This window comes from Rhinolophus ferrumequinum, chromosome 11, assembly GCF_004115265.2.
Source record: "Rhinolophus ferrumequinum isolate MPI-CBG mRhiFer1 chromosome 11, mRhiFer1_v1.p, whole genome shotgun sequence".
Taxonomy (NCBI): domain Eukaryota; kingdom Metazoa; phylum Chordata; class Mammalia; order Chiroptera; family Rhinolophidae; genus Rhinolophus; species Rhinolophus ferrumequinum.
In genome coordinates, this window is record NC_046294.1 from 33,566,190 (window position 1) to 33,584,689 (window position 18,500).

Consider the following 18,500-nt stretch of genomic DNA (forward strand, 5'->3'; position numbering starts at 1 on the left):
CTTCTGTTGTGTTAAGAGCCAGAGAATGTGTTACTTTCTATACGCTGCTGACCAAAACAAATTTTTAAAAAAATTTTGAGATATGACACTATATTAGCTTCAGGTGTACAACATAATGATTCAATATTTGTATACACTGCAAACTGATCACCACAATAAGTATAGTTAACATCCGTCACCATACATAGTTACAAAAACTTTTTTCTTCTGATGGCATTTAAGACCTACTCTCCTAGCAACTTTCAAATATTCAATATAGTAGTAATAACTATAATCACCACGCTGTACTTTACATCACCATCACTTATTTTACAACTAGAAGTTTATACATTTTGACGCTTTATTCCATTTTACCCCCACACATACAACCACCTATCTCTTCTTGTTTTATGAGCTTGGTGTTGTTTTGTTTTTTAGATTCCACATATAAGATCATATAGTATTTGTCTTTCTCTGATTTATTTCACTTTGCATAATGCCCTCAAGATGGAAAGATTTCAATTTTTTATGGCTGAAAAGTGGTAGCATGCCATTGTATGTATGTACCACATCTTTTTCTATTCATCCATTGATGGACATTTAGGTTGCTTTCATATCTTGACTACTGTAAATAATGCCGCAAGGAATATGGGAGTGCATATATCTTTTCTAATCAGTGTTTTCGTTTTCTTTGGATAAATACCCAGAAGTGGAATTTCTGGATCATATGGAATTTCTATTTTTAATTTTTTAAGTGATGCCCATACTGCTTTCCATAACGGCTGCATCAATTTACATTCCCACCAACAGTGCACAAGGGTTCCCGTCTCCCCACATCCTTGCCAAACACTTGTTATTTCTTGTCCTTTTGATATTAGCCATTCTAACAGGTGTGAGATGATATCTCAAAGTGGTTTTGATCTGCATTTCCCTGATGATTGGTGATATTGAGCATCTTTTCATGTGCCTGTTGGCCATCTATCTTCTTTGGGAAAATGTCTATTCAGACCTCTGCTCATTTAATTGGATCATTTGTTTTTTTTTGATATTGAGCAACCAAAACAATTATTTAAAATGATCCCCTTCTCGTCAAAATGAAGGGAGAGCTACAATTTCTCTTGCTATGTGGTGAAGAGAGTCAATCTATAGCCGATAACAACAGTACAGATTACATGGAATAAAGTGAGCAGACAGCATTTCAGCATCACATGGACCAGGTAGATGCTTTTGCAAAGTAGTCTTGGAAATAGAAAAGCAGACACAGAGAAAAGCCAGGCCCAAGAAGAAAGCTCATCTATATCTGCTGCTGGGAGGGAGGTGACACGTAGGTTATTATAAGAAAAGCAAAGGCTAGAGATTTCTGTCTTGGAAGGCTGGGGGCTGGCAGGGGGCAGGGTTGACAAATAGCTGGGTTCCAGAAGATCTCTCCAGTAGTCATGTAGGCTAAGTAATTAAAAAACAAAAAATGATACCATGAGGTATTCTTATCTTGGGCATTCTGAATCTCTGGAAATAAATAGGAGCAGGAGCTTACAGTTAAAGTTTTACTAACATGAATAATCAACACAGGACTTGATCCCTTGTGCTGTCCAAAGCTGGACTTCAGGAGACTAAAGCCTAGATTTGAGCATAAATTGGGCTACGTGGATCTTGAGGCTCATGCATTTTGTAAAAATTCAAAACAACAAGAGTTACCTGATTAATCCTTAGATGATTAAGTGTAATTAAGCACACTAGCCATTTTCCCACGCTTCTCTTAATCAGGAATTTACAGGGTCTTGTTTCTATGGAAGTACACTCATGCTAGACTTTGCATCCAATAAATACTTATCCCTGAGCTATTTTGCATCTGCCTTCTGTTTGAACGCTGATTGCTCTGCCACTGTCCCAGCCTCTTAACACTCAAAGTGTCAGACCCTTTGTCATCACCTCCAGTCATGTGAAAGAAATTATAAATCATCTTGCTAATCAGTTGCTGTATCTCAGACGTTTCAGTAGTTTTGTTACAAGAAATTATTAAATCCAAACCAGTACAGGGGATTTGTTCCACAACACAGTTCCTTAAGTACAGCTTCACTCGTGTTTTCCCATGGAAGGAATGACGTCATCCTTATAAATTATTATGCATGGTGCCTCACTGCCAACAATACGCTCATGACAAGACTGATAAAAAACCTGGTCTTTCCATCTAAGAACAATTTTCCCTGCTACTTGCCAATTCTCCCAAAAGATGCAGATGTGGGAAACCCACTTTCTCAAAGTACTGGCCTCAATGAGTGCACACTCTTCCAATTCCAAGAAAGATCCTTATATAAAACATTAATGATATAAATTGATGATGATGATGATGATGATAACTATTGTGATTCATTAAATGTTTAGTGGTGACCAGACAATTTGCTAAGTTTTTGACATGCACTGTCTCATTGTCATCTTAATTGGGAAATCCAACTTCCCGTGTTGGAACTGGACATCGCAAAGTACTAATTGACCACTTGTGGGCAGCAAAGAAACCTATTGCCTGGCACCAGGGCCACAGCAGACTGTTCATGATCCACAGTTTCTAGTAGCTCTCAATGTTTGCTCTGTAAAAACTACGTTCAGTCATGGGCACTGAGCAAAGGTATTTTCCTGAAGTCACAAGATCTGGATCAATTAATTCAGGCGGGAATAGCAATAGGCTTAGGCTAATTTATGCAAAGGTAACACACAATCTCTGCTCCAAACGCAGTGATTTACACAATTGTTTCTCACTCATGCCACACATCCATCACCTGTCATTTATCACACTGCTCCACGTCATCTTCCTTCTAAGACCCCAGCCCTGCTCTGGAACATGGGCAGTTTTGTATTAGAAAAGAGAATGAGGTAGAACCCGGTAATAGTTCTCAGAGCTTCTCTGAAATGGTACATTTCACATCCACTCATATTTCACTGGGTCAGGAGTACAATACAACATTGGAACAGGGTGGGGGTCAGGGAGGTAGGGCATAGCAAGAGTCAGGGCATACAGCACTAGAGTAGAAATAAGTTGAGTATCATCTTTACTTCATTTCTCTGAGTCTTAGTGTCCACGTTTGTAAAATAACATTCACATGGCCAGAGTTGCCACTTTCCTCACAGATTTAGTATAAGACTCAAAGAACATACCACTGTATATAAAAGGAGTTTGAAAACTTCAGAGCACTCTATAAGTAGAAAGCATTACCATGTAATGCTAATTGGGGTACTTCCCATGCCTGGTAGGTTGCATGATATATGTGACATCACAGTGTTCATTCTTCTAAATAACTTTTTACTACAGGAAGAGAAAGTTTATGAGATTCTATTTATGTAGATTCCATATTCAAAAAGTAAGATCATGAGTAGACGCCAACTGCTATACTTTCCTCAGACACTACCTGTACTTTAAGCTAATGTATCAGAAACTTTTTGAGACCAACCCATTGAAAATGCCATCAGGAACGTAAAAATCCTCAGCATACCAGATTCATAAAACACCAAACTCCAACTTTAAAGCAGTTTTCAAAGTGGGGGACATTCCTGTTTAAGTCGGATCAGGCAAAATCAAACAGCCTCCTGTGGATTGTATCATAGCTACAAAGGGTCTTATTATCTTCTATTGATTGGCTAGGAGTTTTGATATCTTCTTTATGGTAGTTTCTACTATAATCTCTGCAAAGCAGGAGTCCTTAATACATCAGATCTCTGCTACTACCCTAGGTAAAGTTAAGAAAATTGAAAGCTTTGTGTGTTTCTTTTTCCACTGAGAGTCTGAATAGGCTTTTAAAGACAGCCTGGACAATGTGTGTAATATTTTGTTTTAATTTGCAAGCCAGCCTTGGTCATGTACTTTATACAATATGGGTCATTTTCACTCCATTTACTCAGAGTAAAAAATAATTTGGCTGGAGCAGTTCACAAGTAGCTACTCTCTCAGCCAGGGTGAGACAATGAATTCAGCTCTCGGAGAGTCTCCGGTATACAGGTGGGTACTTGGCGACCTCTAATCTTGTCTATCAGGCCAGCCCAGAGGACTGGGGAAATGGCCATAAACTAAATGTAACCGTAAAAGAATGCAGTAGATATAGCTTTTCACCCACCCAAACCACTTCTACGTTCTTCCTGTTACCACAGCTCTAATTGGTTCAGGTAAAGGGCAAAGATCATTTGTTCTCAGGGAAGGGAAACCGCTACTCCAACTCTAGGGGTTGAACACAGTCAGCCCAAACCAGTGACAATCATCGTACCCACTTTTTTCAAACATTGGTATCATTTCTCAAACAAGGGGTGGGGAGGATGCAACCCAGGTCTGAAAAATAGAACAGCAGAAGTCTGCATGGGCGGAGCAGCAGGGGCAATTACAGGGGACTTTCTAGGAAGGACGGTCTTTAAACATAAGACAGAACCTTACCCAGAGAAGGTTTTTAACCCCTGCCCCTTCCTTCCTTCCTTGCTTGGGACACTGAGGTGAGGACACCATGCTTGGGGCTACAGCAGTCGTAATGCAACCATAGGAAAACAAGCCCCAAGTCCAATGTGCTGAAGATGGAAAACTGGAAAGAGAGAAGAGCTCTCAATGTTGATATTCACTCAACTTGGTCAGTACATCCCATCCAGTATTTGACACCAGCTTTACTCCCTGAGTTCCTTTCTTATATCATAATACTTGGTCATTTCTTCTGAGGTGCTAGCCTTATCTCTATGAATAAGCCCCCTGGAAAACTCTGAAAAATATCCATGATAAGAGAAATGACTGAAGCCTGAGGACATCACCATTACCCAAAGTGGCACCACTGTGCACACTGGTCTAAGGCCAGGAACATACACTGACCTGAGAAAAAGTATGTCTAAGAAAACAGTAATTCATACCTAAAATTTCTCAACATAATAAATAAAAGAAGGCCTCACACACAAAGGACAGGTTTAATATCACAAATGGCTCCTCATGAAGTTGATTTTATGTAATGAAAAATGGCATTGATGAGAGAGAATCAAAGGGACCAAAGGAGCATTTGCACCAGCAATGTTCTCCCAGATTCTGCAGGGTCTCAGTAGCTAAGGGGAGCCAGGAATAGTGGGTGTACTGGTCCCAAATGGACAACTAAAAGTCTGTCAGTGGTAGAATTAGGACTGAAATTATTTTGAGTTCTTTCTATCATTTTTATCATTGCTCATAGTCTTCCCCCACGTACAGTAGAGAGAAAGTAAATTTTTTTAGACAGTTACCTGGCTTGTAGGATTTTTCCATGGTAAAAGAAGAGGAGAGTGTTTACATTTTAAAAATTACATTAATTTTCTGATGAAAAATAGAAAATAGCATAAAGATATTTTAAAAATAAATATTACTATGAATTATTAAAATTAATAGTCCTCTTCTCCAAAACTGACTATAAGTAATATGCTATTAAAGGGTAATGAAAGTTTCCCAACCAAAGGGGCAACTTCATCCTCTCAAGAAGCATGTCTACCTAATCAAGTTCAAATCTATAAAAGTAAGCAAAAGAAAGAAATAAAAAGGTGACACGGATAGGAAACAATCCACTAGTTAGACTATGCTATTAATGAAACCAAAGTAGTAATGAAGAGTCTTCCAGAAGAAATGAAAAACAGAGGCTATCTAACAGATAACTGAGCCTGAGTGGTGATGAGACACATTTCCTTAACAACTGAAGAGGTTGTTAGTCAAAGCCAAAAAGATAAGCAAGGGTCAACCCTATAAAACAGCAGAATGGAAAGGAATTTACCAGTACTGTCATCTGTTGTCTTTACCTGAGAACACCTGACCAATTGGAGGAGAGTGACCAAGCCTTGCAGCCTCCTGTCCATTTGAGACATCCACATGATTAACAGATCACCAAGGTTCAGTACATTGTTAGTGAAGACGACAGCAATGCCTGGGTGCAACCATGACAGAGAAACAACCTAGCCATCATTTTGCCTATGAGAACTTCTCTACTCTGACAGGAAGGAGTCGCTGAGCACCTAACAATGTATGGGCTCGGATATTAGGGTGCTATACACAACGATCAGTGTCAGAGCTAAGCCCTGCTCCTTTGGAACAGGAGTGTGCGATGCTCGCCGCAGCAGGGTGGAGTGCCAAGCTTGGAAAGAGAGGTTCACATAAGACACAGGAGGTGTTCTACTCTCTCGAGTGGCAATAGGGGGTCACGATGCTTGAGGCCTTCAACCCACTATCCTGGCATCAGTCCGTGTGCCAAAATTATGATGAGTCCATTTGTCACTATGACTTTTAGTAGAGTTTGGGAAGTAGCGACCCAGGAATCAGTCATTGAGAAACAAAACTGGAAAAATATTCTGACCTTGGCAGGTGAAGATGATGGCAGTTGGGTACAAATTAGTATCAAAGCATCATTCAAAGGAGGATCCACCACGTAATGTTTAATTGGACTTGGAGATGACAATCTACTCAAATAAGACAACAGAAAATGGTGTGTTTATGGTTTTGCTGGGGATTGCTACAGACAGTGACATCGGTATGTAGAATCTGATATGGCCCTAATTGCTTTTGTTGCTTTGCTGTGTTCCATAACTATCTTGTCTTGCTTTCACAAGCTACTAGGCAAACTGTATAAACCAAGAGCATAGAGTACAGTAGGTAATTGATATAATTTCTTGTCAGATCCCCCAAAACCAGAGCCAAGTGATGGCTTTCAATCTGCAACCACAGCTACCAGGAATAGAGCTCTCACAGTGACTTCATTAAACAGCTTCCTTACCTTCACAGTAGGCAGAGTCTCCCTGAATGGAGATGTAACCGTTCTTGCACTCACAAGTAGCTTTTGTATTCCAGTTTTTGCACTCTGAGTTTTCACCACATTTAGGTCCTTCTGCGCAAAAGTTATGACCTAGTACAAGCAAATGAAATTTTGCATCAGGAAAGAAGAGAATAAAAGACTTCCAATAATAAAGTGTGAAACACTTTTATTGTATGTAACCATGCATGAAAACATACCGTAGCAATATGAAAGAGTGAGCTGGCAAGGGGGTGGGAGAGTAGGAATAGGAGACTTCGGACTGTCCCAACATTGAGACTTTTCCCCCCCTAATACTCAAACTTGCTAAAGTTGTTCCTTCCTGAAAGCTTTTATCCATATTGATCCTGAATCTTCTTCCTACCACCTTCTTACATGACTAGTCTTTTTATCATTGTTTTATTGCAGAATTTGACACAGAGAAAATATACAAAATGAATACTTATGAATATATAAAATGAAATGAACACACCCAGAATATTATCAGTACCCTTTAATTACACCACCCCAATGAATCCCCCTCCCAGCCATCGGAGACAACTATCCTGAATTTTGTGTTAATCGCTCTCTTGCATATTTTTTAGTTTTACCATATATTGGTGCTTATTTCTAAATATATGTCACTTAGTTTTGCCCATTTTGAACTTCAAGTGAATGAAATAATATTGTACATATCTTCTATGATATATTTTTCTACTCATCCTTGTGAATGCCTGTAGCTATAGTTTATTCATGTATCAATGCTGTATATTTTATAGTATGAATATTCTACAATTTATTTTATCCATTATACTACAGATTGACATTTGATTTATTTGCCTTGTGGCATGAGGACTGAGCCACAAAAGTAAAATAAATTCAGGCACTAAGCTTTCAGGAATGCAAACTTTTCTGCGATGCACCCCCTATCTACAGTTAGGATTAACAGGCAAATCTCCTTTTGCATACTGGAGTTTTCCTAATCATCTACTGAGGATTCACCCTTCAAAGTTCTTGATGTATACATCTCACACCAGCCCCAGGCTTTGTCTCCGATCTATTTACATAATATCCATTATAAGCCAGGTTCGACCACCAGGGACTAGAAATTGTCCTGAGGGCAAATGCCAACTCCAGTGTGTTTACTTATCTCAATAAAATCACACTTTTTCAATATATCTTGGGCTCTGATTTTTTTTCCCTTTATTCTAATACCAGCTCCTCTAAATTTAAAAAAAAAAAAAACAACTTTATATAATATGCATCATTTTTAGGTGAGCCAGGAAGAATAGTTTATACCTACCACAAAAGTTATGAAGTTCAAATATAATAAGGTATATAAAGGTGTTTTGTCATCTTTAAATCAGTATATTTTAGTGAATAATAATTACACTGCTACATCACATAGGTGGTCTCACAGAAAACAATGGCTCTTGGAGTCAGGAGGTCTAATTTCTAATTCAGAGTCTGCAACTAACAAACAATAAGTCAGTTTGCTTATCTACGTATATACAGAGGGTACCAAAAAAATGTATACACATTTTAAAAAAAGAAAAAAACTGTATTAAAATTACGCTGATGGTCACCACTTTGAGCACCTCTTGTAATTGCAGAAGTCAAACGTGACTTGTATTCATCTTTTGTTATCGGTATATGTTGAGTATTATAATTTTAACATAGTTTTTTCCTTTCTTACAATGCGTGCCCATTTTTGACACCCTCTATCCTGGGAATGGATGACATCTGGGATTTTCAAACTATTCCTCAGTCTTAGGCACAGATGAGTTGTCAGATAGGATCCAAGTCCCCACCACTGATTCCAACAGAATACCTCTGCTTTTCTATTTTTGACACATGTATCACATAAACGAGTTTCTGGCTTTAGAAACACAAAAATCACTCAATTATATAAACTCTAAGTTTAACTCCTTTTGGTGATGACATTATAGAACTTTTTTCTCTTTGAAACAGAATTTTAAACAAACAATATTTAGGCTGCATTTATTCTAAAAGATGATAATAACTACTATTAAGTAATGAAAATAAAATTCAGGTGCCTAAGTCTAGCATTACATTAGATGTTGTAGTTGTGGAGCATAACAGTATATATCTTATTAATATGTGTGGAAAGAGTTAAAAGGGGTAACCCCGGTAAAGCACTTAGAACAATTCTTGATACATACTAAGAGGTCAATAAATGTCAGTCACTATGATGAGAACAATGATTATGGATAATGATAATGTCAGCAATAAGGATTAAAGTTCAAAATACCTTGATAACACTATTATTTTCAATTTCAAGATAAGAAAAGAGAAGCTCAAACTCATCACCATCTAGCTGAAAGTGGAGATGCCGAGGTTCTAAATTATTGTCCGGTAAACTCCAAGTCCCAAGTACTTGTCACTACATATATCCTCTCAGATAGCAAAACCTTGAGATAAAAAAATGAAAGGATGTAGCTGCTTCTCGGAACCTCAGAGAGTGAACCCAAAGGCTTAGGTGAGCATATTATCGCGTCCAGCCACACTACCTACCGTTTATGACCTATGAATCGCTGATTGCTCCAATCAAAATCAGCAAGAACTTAACTTGTTGCAAATCTAAAAACTCGGTCAGTCAAGAACACATCTACAAGGGCTTGGAAGGCTGATACTAGCCATTACAACTAACACAAGTTGATGGTTTTGCTATCAAAGGGATCATTTTTACATATCATAGCTCTCTTTGCTAGAGGAAGTGAATGGACTTCCCTGCTCATGTCAGAACTGATCAATAATTAAGTTGTCATGTTTTCTTTCATTATGAAGCTTGATTCAATGTTACATGTGCGTCCGTTATTGCATGTATTCTTTGTCTGTTTCTTTTCTCTTTCCAGGAAATTATAATCTTCATTTGATGGACTGGAACAAAGCCCCTCTAACACTGTTGATTTCCTAATGCATTTCTCTATCAAGCATGTGCCAGGTCAATTCGCAATGCAGAGAGTTGGGTGAATTGTACTTCAAGGACGGTGAAGGGCCGATGGGAGAAACCAGTCTTAATGTCAAATCCCCTTTGGTTGGTCTTCATTATTATGCCAAAACACCAGTATTTTTTAAATTAATCCAGGCCTTCATTCAAGCAATATTTATTCAGTGCCTACTTGTCTTTCTACACAAGTGAATAATGATTCACTCAATATTTATGGGGCACCTACTCGATGGACTGAAACACCATGCAAGCTTTTGGGGGCAAAGCAAAGATGTTTGAGGCATATTCTCTGCCCACAAAGAAATTACAAACTCTAAGGGAAAATAAGGCAAGTATAAGGGTAGTGTAAATACAAGGCAATCTATGTCTAGTGATCTGTGAGCAGTACAAATTATCGCTGTGTTTCAGAGAAAAAGAAATCATTTCTAGATGATGCAAAACTTGACCTTGGATTCATCTTAGATAGAAACTTGAAAGGGCCACGGCACAGATCCGAGTGGGAAGAGTGGGACTCCAACTCTTGAGGAAGAAGGGTAAGTTTGAAGAACCTCAAATAATCTGACACAGATGTAATAACAATAATTACCATTTACTGAGCACATATTATATGCTAGGCACTTGGCTATGTGTTTTACATGATTATCCCATTTAATTCTATTAACAACCCTATGAAACTGGAATTGTCATCCCTATTTTACAGATATGCAACTGAAGCTTAGAGAAGTTAGTGACTTGTGGAAGGTACACAGAGCCAAGAGCCAGGACTCAGGTCTGCCTGAAGACAGAGTTCTTAATCACCACGTTATTCCACTATCTTCTCAAGAGCAATAAATTCCTAAGCAGTGTACAATTCAAAGGATAAAAGAAGATATTCTTTTTGCATGTGTAGATTCAAACAGACTACAATTTAGGTTTCTTCTCCTCAAAATATGTATTATTTTTGCTAGGTAATTCCAAATATTCTTAAGAAAAATCCTAATTTTAATCACCCCAACTTCTCTAAGTCAGGGACTATAAGATTCATTTCTTTCAACCAAGAGCTTCCCATCCAAGGATAGGGAGATGGATAGATGTCTTATAAATGAATGGACAAAATGGACAGGCTGGAAGAAATAGGGGTGGGTAAACTCGTGAGTAAATGAATAGATAAATGACTCTACAGTGTCATTTAATGCCTCCTCCTAACCAAATGGAAGGCAAATGTGACACATTTGTTAGTCACCATTTTTCTTTCCTTAAACATTTTTATTGAGGTACAATTTCCATACCATAAAATTCACCTATTGTAAAGACACAGTTCGATGATTTTTAGTAAATTTACACAGTTGTGCATCACCACAATTGCTTTTAGAATATTTTCATCACCCCAGCTGGTCATCTTCATTCTTAAAACTCCACCTCAGCATCTGAGTTGGTGGCCAAGTCATAAATCCTCAATTAATTCTCCACATTTTCAGAATCCTTCTAAAGGCTTTGTCTTTTTTATCTGATGTGTCTAAAGAGCATGACATGTAAGATACAGATCGTTCCCTTCCTGGATATGTATCTCCGGTTGCTACCTGCAGTCTCTTTTTCAAGTCCTCTAGCTAGCTCTTGGAAGATTTTTCTTCAGCTAGTTATGAACACTGTCTGATGTATGAGACTCCCCAAAGTCACCCTCTTTCTTTTTAAATTTATTGTGGTGACAATGGTGAGTAAAATTACATAAGTTTCAAGTGTACATTTCTATAATACATCATCTGTCTATCACATTGTGTGTTCACCACCCAGAGTCAGTTCTCCTTCCATCACCATATATTTGACCAGCTTTTCCTTCTTCACCCTCTATCTTAATTTTTTTTTTCAGAATTAGAAGCTGTGACCAGATGGTAGAATACACACACAGATAAACAAACTGCCCAATATTCAAGTTCTTTTACTTGACTATTTTTAACATATGACTGTATAGTCTTCAGAATTATTCTCCTATAATTAGAAGCACATGCTGACATCTTTTAACTAGTACTGGCGTAAATACAGAGAACGACTTAATGATAAAAGCTGCCATTTACTGACCTCTTCCAACCTGTTAGGCATAGTGCTAAGCATGACACACCTTCCCTCATGAAACCATTACAACCATAAAGATTACCATTATCCTCACTTTACAGATTAGGAAAATGTGGCTGAGATTTTAAGTAATTTACCCAAGGTAACACAGCCAGAAAGTAGCAGAGTCATGATTTGACTCTGAAGTTCTTGTTAAGACCACTGTGATGTAAATGCTTGAGAGCATAAATGACTAATGATTACTCTCTAATGATGTCTAGGGACCTCAATCCTTCTATGTCCTGTAAAATTTTTTAAATAGGTCCATTTAGGACCCACCTGCAGATTCTGCTAATCTGTTCTTAGCAGAAATTGAGTCTAGGACAATGTTCATGCCCAAACATTTCTGGCCTCCAGTCGAGAACATCCATTCATCTCTAAAAGGGATAATAAAGACTCACAGTTCCTTACAGAAGTACAGGAAATAATACTGACTATCTAGCATGTCCCACTTTACATAGTTTATATCATTATAGCCAATAGCCCACTTGACATTCCATTTGGATGGCCTCACAGGCATCTCACAGCTCATCCAGCCAAAACTGAACTCTTGATTATTACTTCCCAAATCCACACTCCCCGGGCTCTCCATCTCCATCTCCGACACCTTTATTCACCCAAATCAGAAAATTAGGAGTCGTCTCTGCCCTTACTCCTCAAATACAGGCCCTTTCCACGTTTTGTTAATTTTATTTCATAACTATCTCTTCAATCTACCTCTTTCTCCTCTATTCCACGGCAATGACAATAACCCATCCTACTGCAAACTATTATCTCTGAAATGAGGAAACTGCCTCATTTGCCTTCCTGCTTCCCCTCTTCCCCGTCTCTAATTTTCCACACAAAGGGATCCTTTTAAAACATAGACTGGATCATGTCACTCCCCCTTAAAAATCTTTCAAGGGCTTCCCATTTTACTTGAGAAAAATAAAAAGTCCTTAACTTTGACTTGAGACACCAAACAAGGCCCCCCCTCTGCCTCCATCATTACCCTTAAAACATTATCAGACTTTCTTTTAATTCCTCTAAATAGTCTCCTCTCTTCCCTGATTCAGGGTCTTTGCAACCTTGTTCCACCAACTCAGAATAATATTACACATCCCTGCCAGAATAATTTCTACTCAATCTTCGCATGCCAGCTTAAATGTAATCTATTTAGAGAAGGCTTCCTTTCTCCCAAGTCTAAAGAAAGCCCCATTATTCTTTCCCATACCACCTTATTTTTCTTGCTCATAGTAGTTGTTACAATTACTAATTAATTTTTTATTTCTGTGTTTACTTGTTCATGTCTATCTCCCCATCAGTTGCTCACCTTTTCAAGGGAAAAGATCGTGCGAGTTTGTTCACCTTGTGTCCTAACACATTATAGGCACTCAATAAATATTTGTTGAGTTAATGACTAAAATCCATAGTCCTCCAAACTAAAAAATAAAAGAGTATTTTAAAGATGAATAAACCAGGGGTCATTGATGTTAACTACTCTCCCTGTGGTTACACAGCTAGTAGTTGAAAGGTGAAAGAGAAATGTAAACCCAAATATGATTCTAATATCCAGTCTCTCTCTACCACCCTACACGACTGCCCAGCCATGATTTTAATCATCAAGGAACATTGAAAGAATGCCTGAAGAAACCAGTATTCCATCAGTTACTATCATCTTCCAATCTGTGACATGCCTTGAATAAGGAACAAACCTTGTATCTTTCTCCGGGATACATTTCATTATTACCCGCTGCTTGAAGACTCAAAAATAGAAAAAAAAAAAAAAAAAACAATAAAATGAAATAACTTCAGAACACCATCCATGGATGAGCTACCAATATGAGTGAGACCCATTTGGAGCTATACTAGAGTGCTGAAAGCGAGCAAATGCTCGGAGGAAGACACATAATCTGCTGAAATGAGGTTCCAGGTTTTACTGGAACCACCTCCTTCATTTCAGTTCCTAGCAGAGGTACCATTCCTTTGACAAATATTTATTTTAGGACCTGCCATGTGCCCAGGCACTGTGCTAGGCAATAGGGATATAAAAAAATGCTGTGAACAGAATTGAAAATGGTCTCATTCATCTTACACTCTAGCAGGGAAGACTGATGTGGAGTGTTGGGTTACAAGGAGATATTGAGATAGAGAGGGGCAAGGTGCTCCAGGAATATATCGCAGAGAAGGGTTCTAACACAACGTGTTAAAAAAATCATGGGTTTGAAAATTTATCTGGGGAACATAATTTAGTGGTTACCAGAGAGTAAGGGGGTTGGGGGGTGGGAGATGAGGGTGAGGGGGATCAAATATATGGTGATGGAAGGGGAGCTGACTCTGGGTGGTGAACACATAGTGTAATTTATGGATGATGTGATACAGAATTGTACACCTGAAATCTATGTAATTTTACTAACAATTGTCACCCCAATAAATTTAAAAAAATAAAATTTAAAAAAAAAAAAAATCTAAAGGATCGTTCAGGTTGGCTGGACAAAGGATAGGCGTTCCAAACACATGGAACAAGCATGTGTTCATAACAAGTTCAAGGACATTAATGAAGAAATACAAATGATGGGGTCACACTTTTCCTCCTCTAGTTGGGAGCAGTCTAAAATGTGGACTCTCCCTAGTGGCCCAGTATCTAGACTTCTGTTGCCAGTATTACCAATAACACCTGTAAAATGATCTGCTATCTTTAAATCCATTGGCCTAATATGCACATAATAAGCACTGTCTATTATAAGGAGGCCCCTCAACATTGCTACTCACCAGATCCCACTCTGTACCCTTTATAATTCGAGCAAAACCACCCACCCATCCCGCTTCATCTCTGGCTTCTGCAGCCAATGATGGACGAACATCTTTATGATTGATTTACTACTGATACTTCTTTCAGAGCAAAGAATGAATAGGCCACTACCTCTGGGCAGGACTGGGTTTCTCTAAGGTAGTTCAAGTTTGATTCCACATAGAGCACCATTGTTTGCCCTCAATCTCTTGTCCCTAGTGTATCTCCCAGCAGGTCAGGCAAGTTACCTTTGAAATGATGTACCTGGACAATCTGAAAATGTACTCCAGAGTCCTTTACCCCAACTCAATCCGTAGAAAGCCAGTACCTCTCATATCACTGTTATTTGCTCAACCTTGAAAGTTATATAAGGAGCAAAGATACACTGGGTACAGAATATTTCATGTGTCTCACTGGTAGGGAGACAGCTCCACCATATACTGGCTAAGACGAATATGGTCCAAAGATGCTTTCTGAGGACTGTACACCCTTGTAGACTCCACAGCCAACAAACATGGAAGCCTTGGCCTTTGAAAGGTGAGAACTTTTCTTTAGCTCCTGTGCACAGAAGGCTGGATCAAGATGGGCCTGTTAGAGACTGAGCTCTGGACACACAGGTTTGGTCTGAGAAAGCAAATGTTTTTTTTCCTACCATAGTCAACACTAAGAGTTTTCCTGTCAAAGCAGACTGGCCTTCGTTTCAGGTCTTCTTTCTGGGGCAATGTGCCTCTGTCTGGAGGTTCCCGGGCTCAGATCCATCGTGGCACTTTGAGAAGCACAGGCTTCCTGGATTCCCTGAGACTATCCACTGCTTCAAGTGCTCTTCGTTTCCACCCTCAACCAATGACAGGTGCAGCCCTGTCATTCTAGTGCCCACTGCAGCCCAGGATTGCAGGGATTCCATCTATCTATATGCACAGGGCTTGACCCACCCACGTACTGTCAGTTCCGCTATGTAGGCACTGGCTTCCATTCTCATTAAGCCTCTGTTCCAGACTCTTTTCATCTCACATCCCCCGAATCCTCTCTCTAAAACCATTTCAATTACAAATTCACCTAAAATGATGAGGAAGACTCTGAGGAAAAAAAAAATCACATGACTCCAAGACTCTTGGGGAGGATTTAACTGAAGAGCATAAAATCTTAAATAGTACAAAAAAATCTCAACTAATTTCCATCCAGGCCAGATGACAAGGCAAGTGAGCATGAATTAAAATTACAGATAAACGCATTGGGAACAGATGTCAGAAAGAACTTTTCCCCAACACCGAAAGTCTTAAACATGCAGCAAAACCCTCCAAAGTCATCGGCGACATTGAAGATATAATTAGAGTCCATTACAAGGAAAATAAAACCCTGAGGAGCGTTTCGAGAATTCTGGGATGGGCAAAATGACTGGTATGTTTTCCTGGAGCGATCCTGAGAATGCACCATCAAGATTGTTGGCTGTTCTTTCCCCTTTAACTGAGAGCAACAGCAATTCATGAGCAATGATCTTCTGTTGGCGTTCCATTCACGCTTTTATTACTTCTTCCCAGGCAGAAGCATAGATGTCACGCGGGTGCCCACTCCCCCCTTCTCCACCTTACGGCCTCACACTGAACTGGACAGGCTCCTGATATGTTTAGCCATCACCTCGAGGTAATGATGAAGGTAAACAAATTTCATGCTGCTGCCACAAACTGTCCTAAGGTGTCAGAGAAAACTGCAGCAGTGAGTAGGGCTGTTCTGGGGGTGCTGATGACTGAGACCTTGGACCCCAGGAATTGCTAAGTGGCCTGGCCATGCCAATGTCCATCACCTTAATTCTTCTTGTATGTCTTCCCTCCTGACCGTCCTATTGTTCTTTCCCTAGGGGCATCCTGGCTGTATTCAACAACCCTGTGGATTTAACCAACTGTTCAGCTGATTACCTTCCTTTTTCTCTAAAGGACAGGGGAATAGGTTAGAGCATTTGGCATAACCCTTGTAAGGATATCAGTTCTGTGGAAACAATGAACACCATAAGTCAGTCAGAGCCTATTATTCTTAACTCTCAGGTCTTAGGTTTAGTTCTCCAAAATAGAAAACCTCACGTAGTCTTCACCTCTTTAATTGGAGGTGGTGAAGTATGTAATCACATAAGAAAATGGGCATGACTCAAACAAAAAAAAAAAGTCAGCTTCAAAATCAAACCAACAAGTTGTAACTTGGGGAAATAAGTTAGAACTCAGCAAAATGACTTTTAGCATTATTTCCTATCTGCAATACATAGAGCGTATCAGCTGGTACTGCAAATAATTTCAGTCATTGACATAAAACTAATAGAAACATATGGTAAGAACATATCTTCATCTACTTTGTCTCTTACTGTAAAGAATCAATTCATAAAATGTGATCATTAAAACAAATGTTATAAATTTTTTTTTTTTTATAAAGTTGGAGAGCTTTCTGGATATTACATAATCAGCCAGTTGGGGTCAGAAAGCAAAAAGCACTCTGTGCTTTCTCAAATTCCTAGCCTAAGTTCCCTCAGGTAGGATGGCTCCCCAGGGTCCGAATGAAAATAAGCCTTGTAAAACTTCAATTCCCTGTGCAGGCCTGAGAAAGGTTTTGACTTAGCCTTCCAAGGAATGGTAACTCTCCTGAGGTGATTTCCCTCCGACTAATGACCTGACATTCACAGTAAGAAAGAGTGAAATGACAAATATGCTAATTGAAAGGCGCTTGATGCAGGTATTGAAAGAAGCTACAGTCACCTCATTTTCTGTAGCCAATAATATCAGGGTGGAGGAAACCGTACGGTGGAAATCACACCACGGTGCTCATCCCTAAAATGTGCATTTCAGGTCATCAGCGTCCCACCTTTCTGCTCGCTTGCGGCCTGCCAGTCAGAACATAATCTCAATCCACAAAGCAAATGATACAGCCTTTCCATATACAGAATAAAAATTATTTTACATAGATATTGAGTGTTTCTTACCTTTTCATTACTTTCTGTTTTAGAGAGGAGAAAGCAGGAAGGGGGAGAAGAACTGAATAATTTGCCTTAGAAGAGGCCCACAGGGCTTTCCCAGTCTTCTCAGAATAATAATTGTCCACCCCCTGCTCCTTTTGCAAGCCTCCACTCCGAAAACGTGAACAGAGAGGAAAAGGTGAAAGGCAAATAGAAGTCAAAGGGGAAAAATATTTCCCACAATATTGTGAGAGACTATAATGTTACTTCTAAAGATACTGTTGGGAAATAAATTGGAATTAAGAGATACGGAGTAAAAATCCTGGAGAGCATAGTTTGAAACAATAGAACTTTGAGCTCACCAGAACTGACTTTTTGTTAATCGTCATATACATTTTATGTTCTCATGAAAAAAAATATACTGCTTCCCAGACAAATATGTCTTTCATTTTCTGATTGTCGGGTGTTCAGAGCAAGCCCCAGCATGTGAACAAAAGGGCTGGATGTTTTGGGCTCCTCTCAGCTATGAGTCAACAGAGAAGAAGGAAGGAAGGACAGTAAATGGTGCTGAAAAGGGCCTTAGTCAAAAAGAAAGCTTTTTTCATTCCAGTGTCTAGATTCTGAGATAGGACTAGAACAGGAGAAACCCAAGAGAACCCATTTACTTAAACAACTTAATTCAACCCACTCCCCACAAAAAGTCCTTCCTGTGATATCTTTTCTGAAGACATGCTGTTTCCTGTCAAAATGTACGGTTGTCAAAGAGCATAAATAACTCTGCCTCATCTATACCCCTCCACAAAAACCATCAGTGGCCAAATGAAAGAGCTGGTAGCTTCCTGGCTGAGAAGGAAGCAGTAGGAGGAAGAAGGAGAAAATCCTCAATGTCACACATTGGACATAGCCCTGATCTAATCTCTGAAGCCTATTCCTGCCTCCCACTTTTCCGTCAAAGCTGAGTCGGGTTTAGTAGAAGTCAGGTTGCTTGCAACAGGAGCCTTG

The 18,500-nt window shown here is 39.1% G+C and overlaps 1 protein-coding gene across 2 annotated transcripts in view; it reads right to left on the bottom strand.

The window, feature by feature from the left end:
* The window catches only part of NELL1 (neural EGFL like 1), a 755,117-nt gene that overhangs the window by 543,600 nt on the left and 193,017 nt on the right, over positions 1 to 18,500 (bottom strand). For both annotated transcript variants that reach the window (XM_033118971.1, XM_033118969.1), the window contains exon 12: positions 6,720 to 6,848. In XM_033118971.1, coding sequence (XP_032974862.1) covers positions 6,720 to 6,848 — 129 coding nt within the window. The remainder of the gene's footprint in view (positions 1 to 6,719; positions 6,849 to 18,500) is intronic.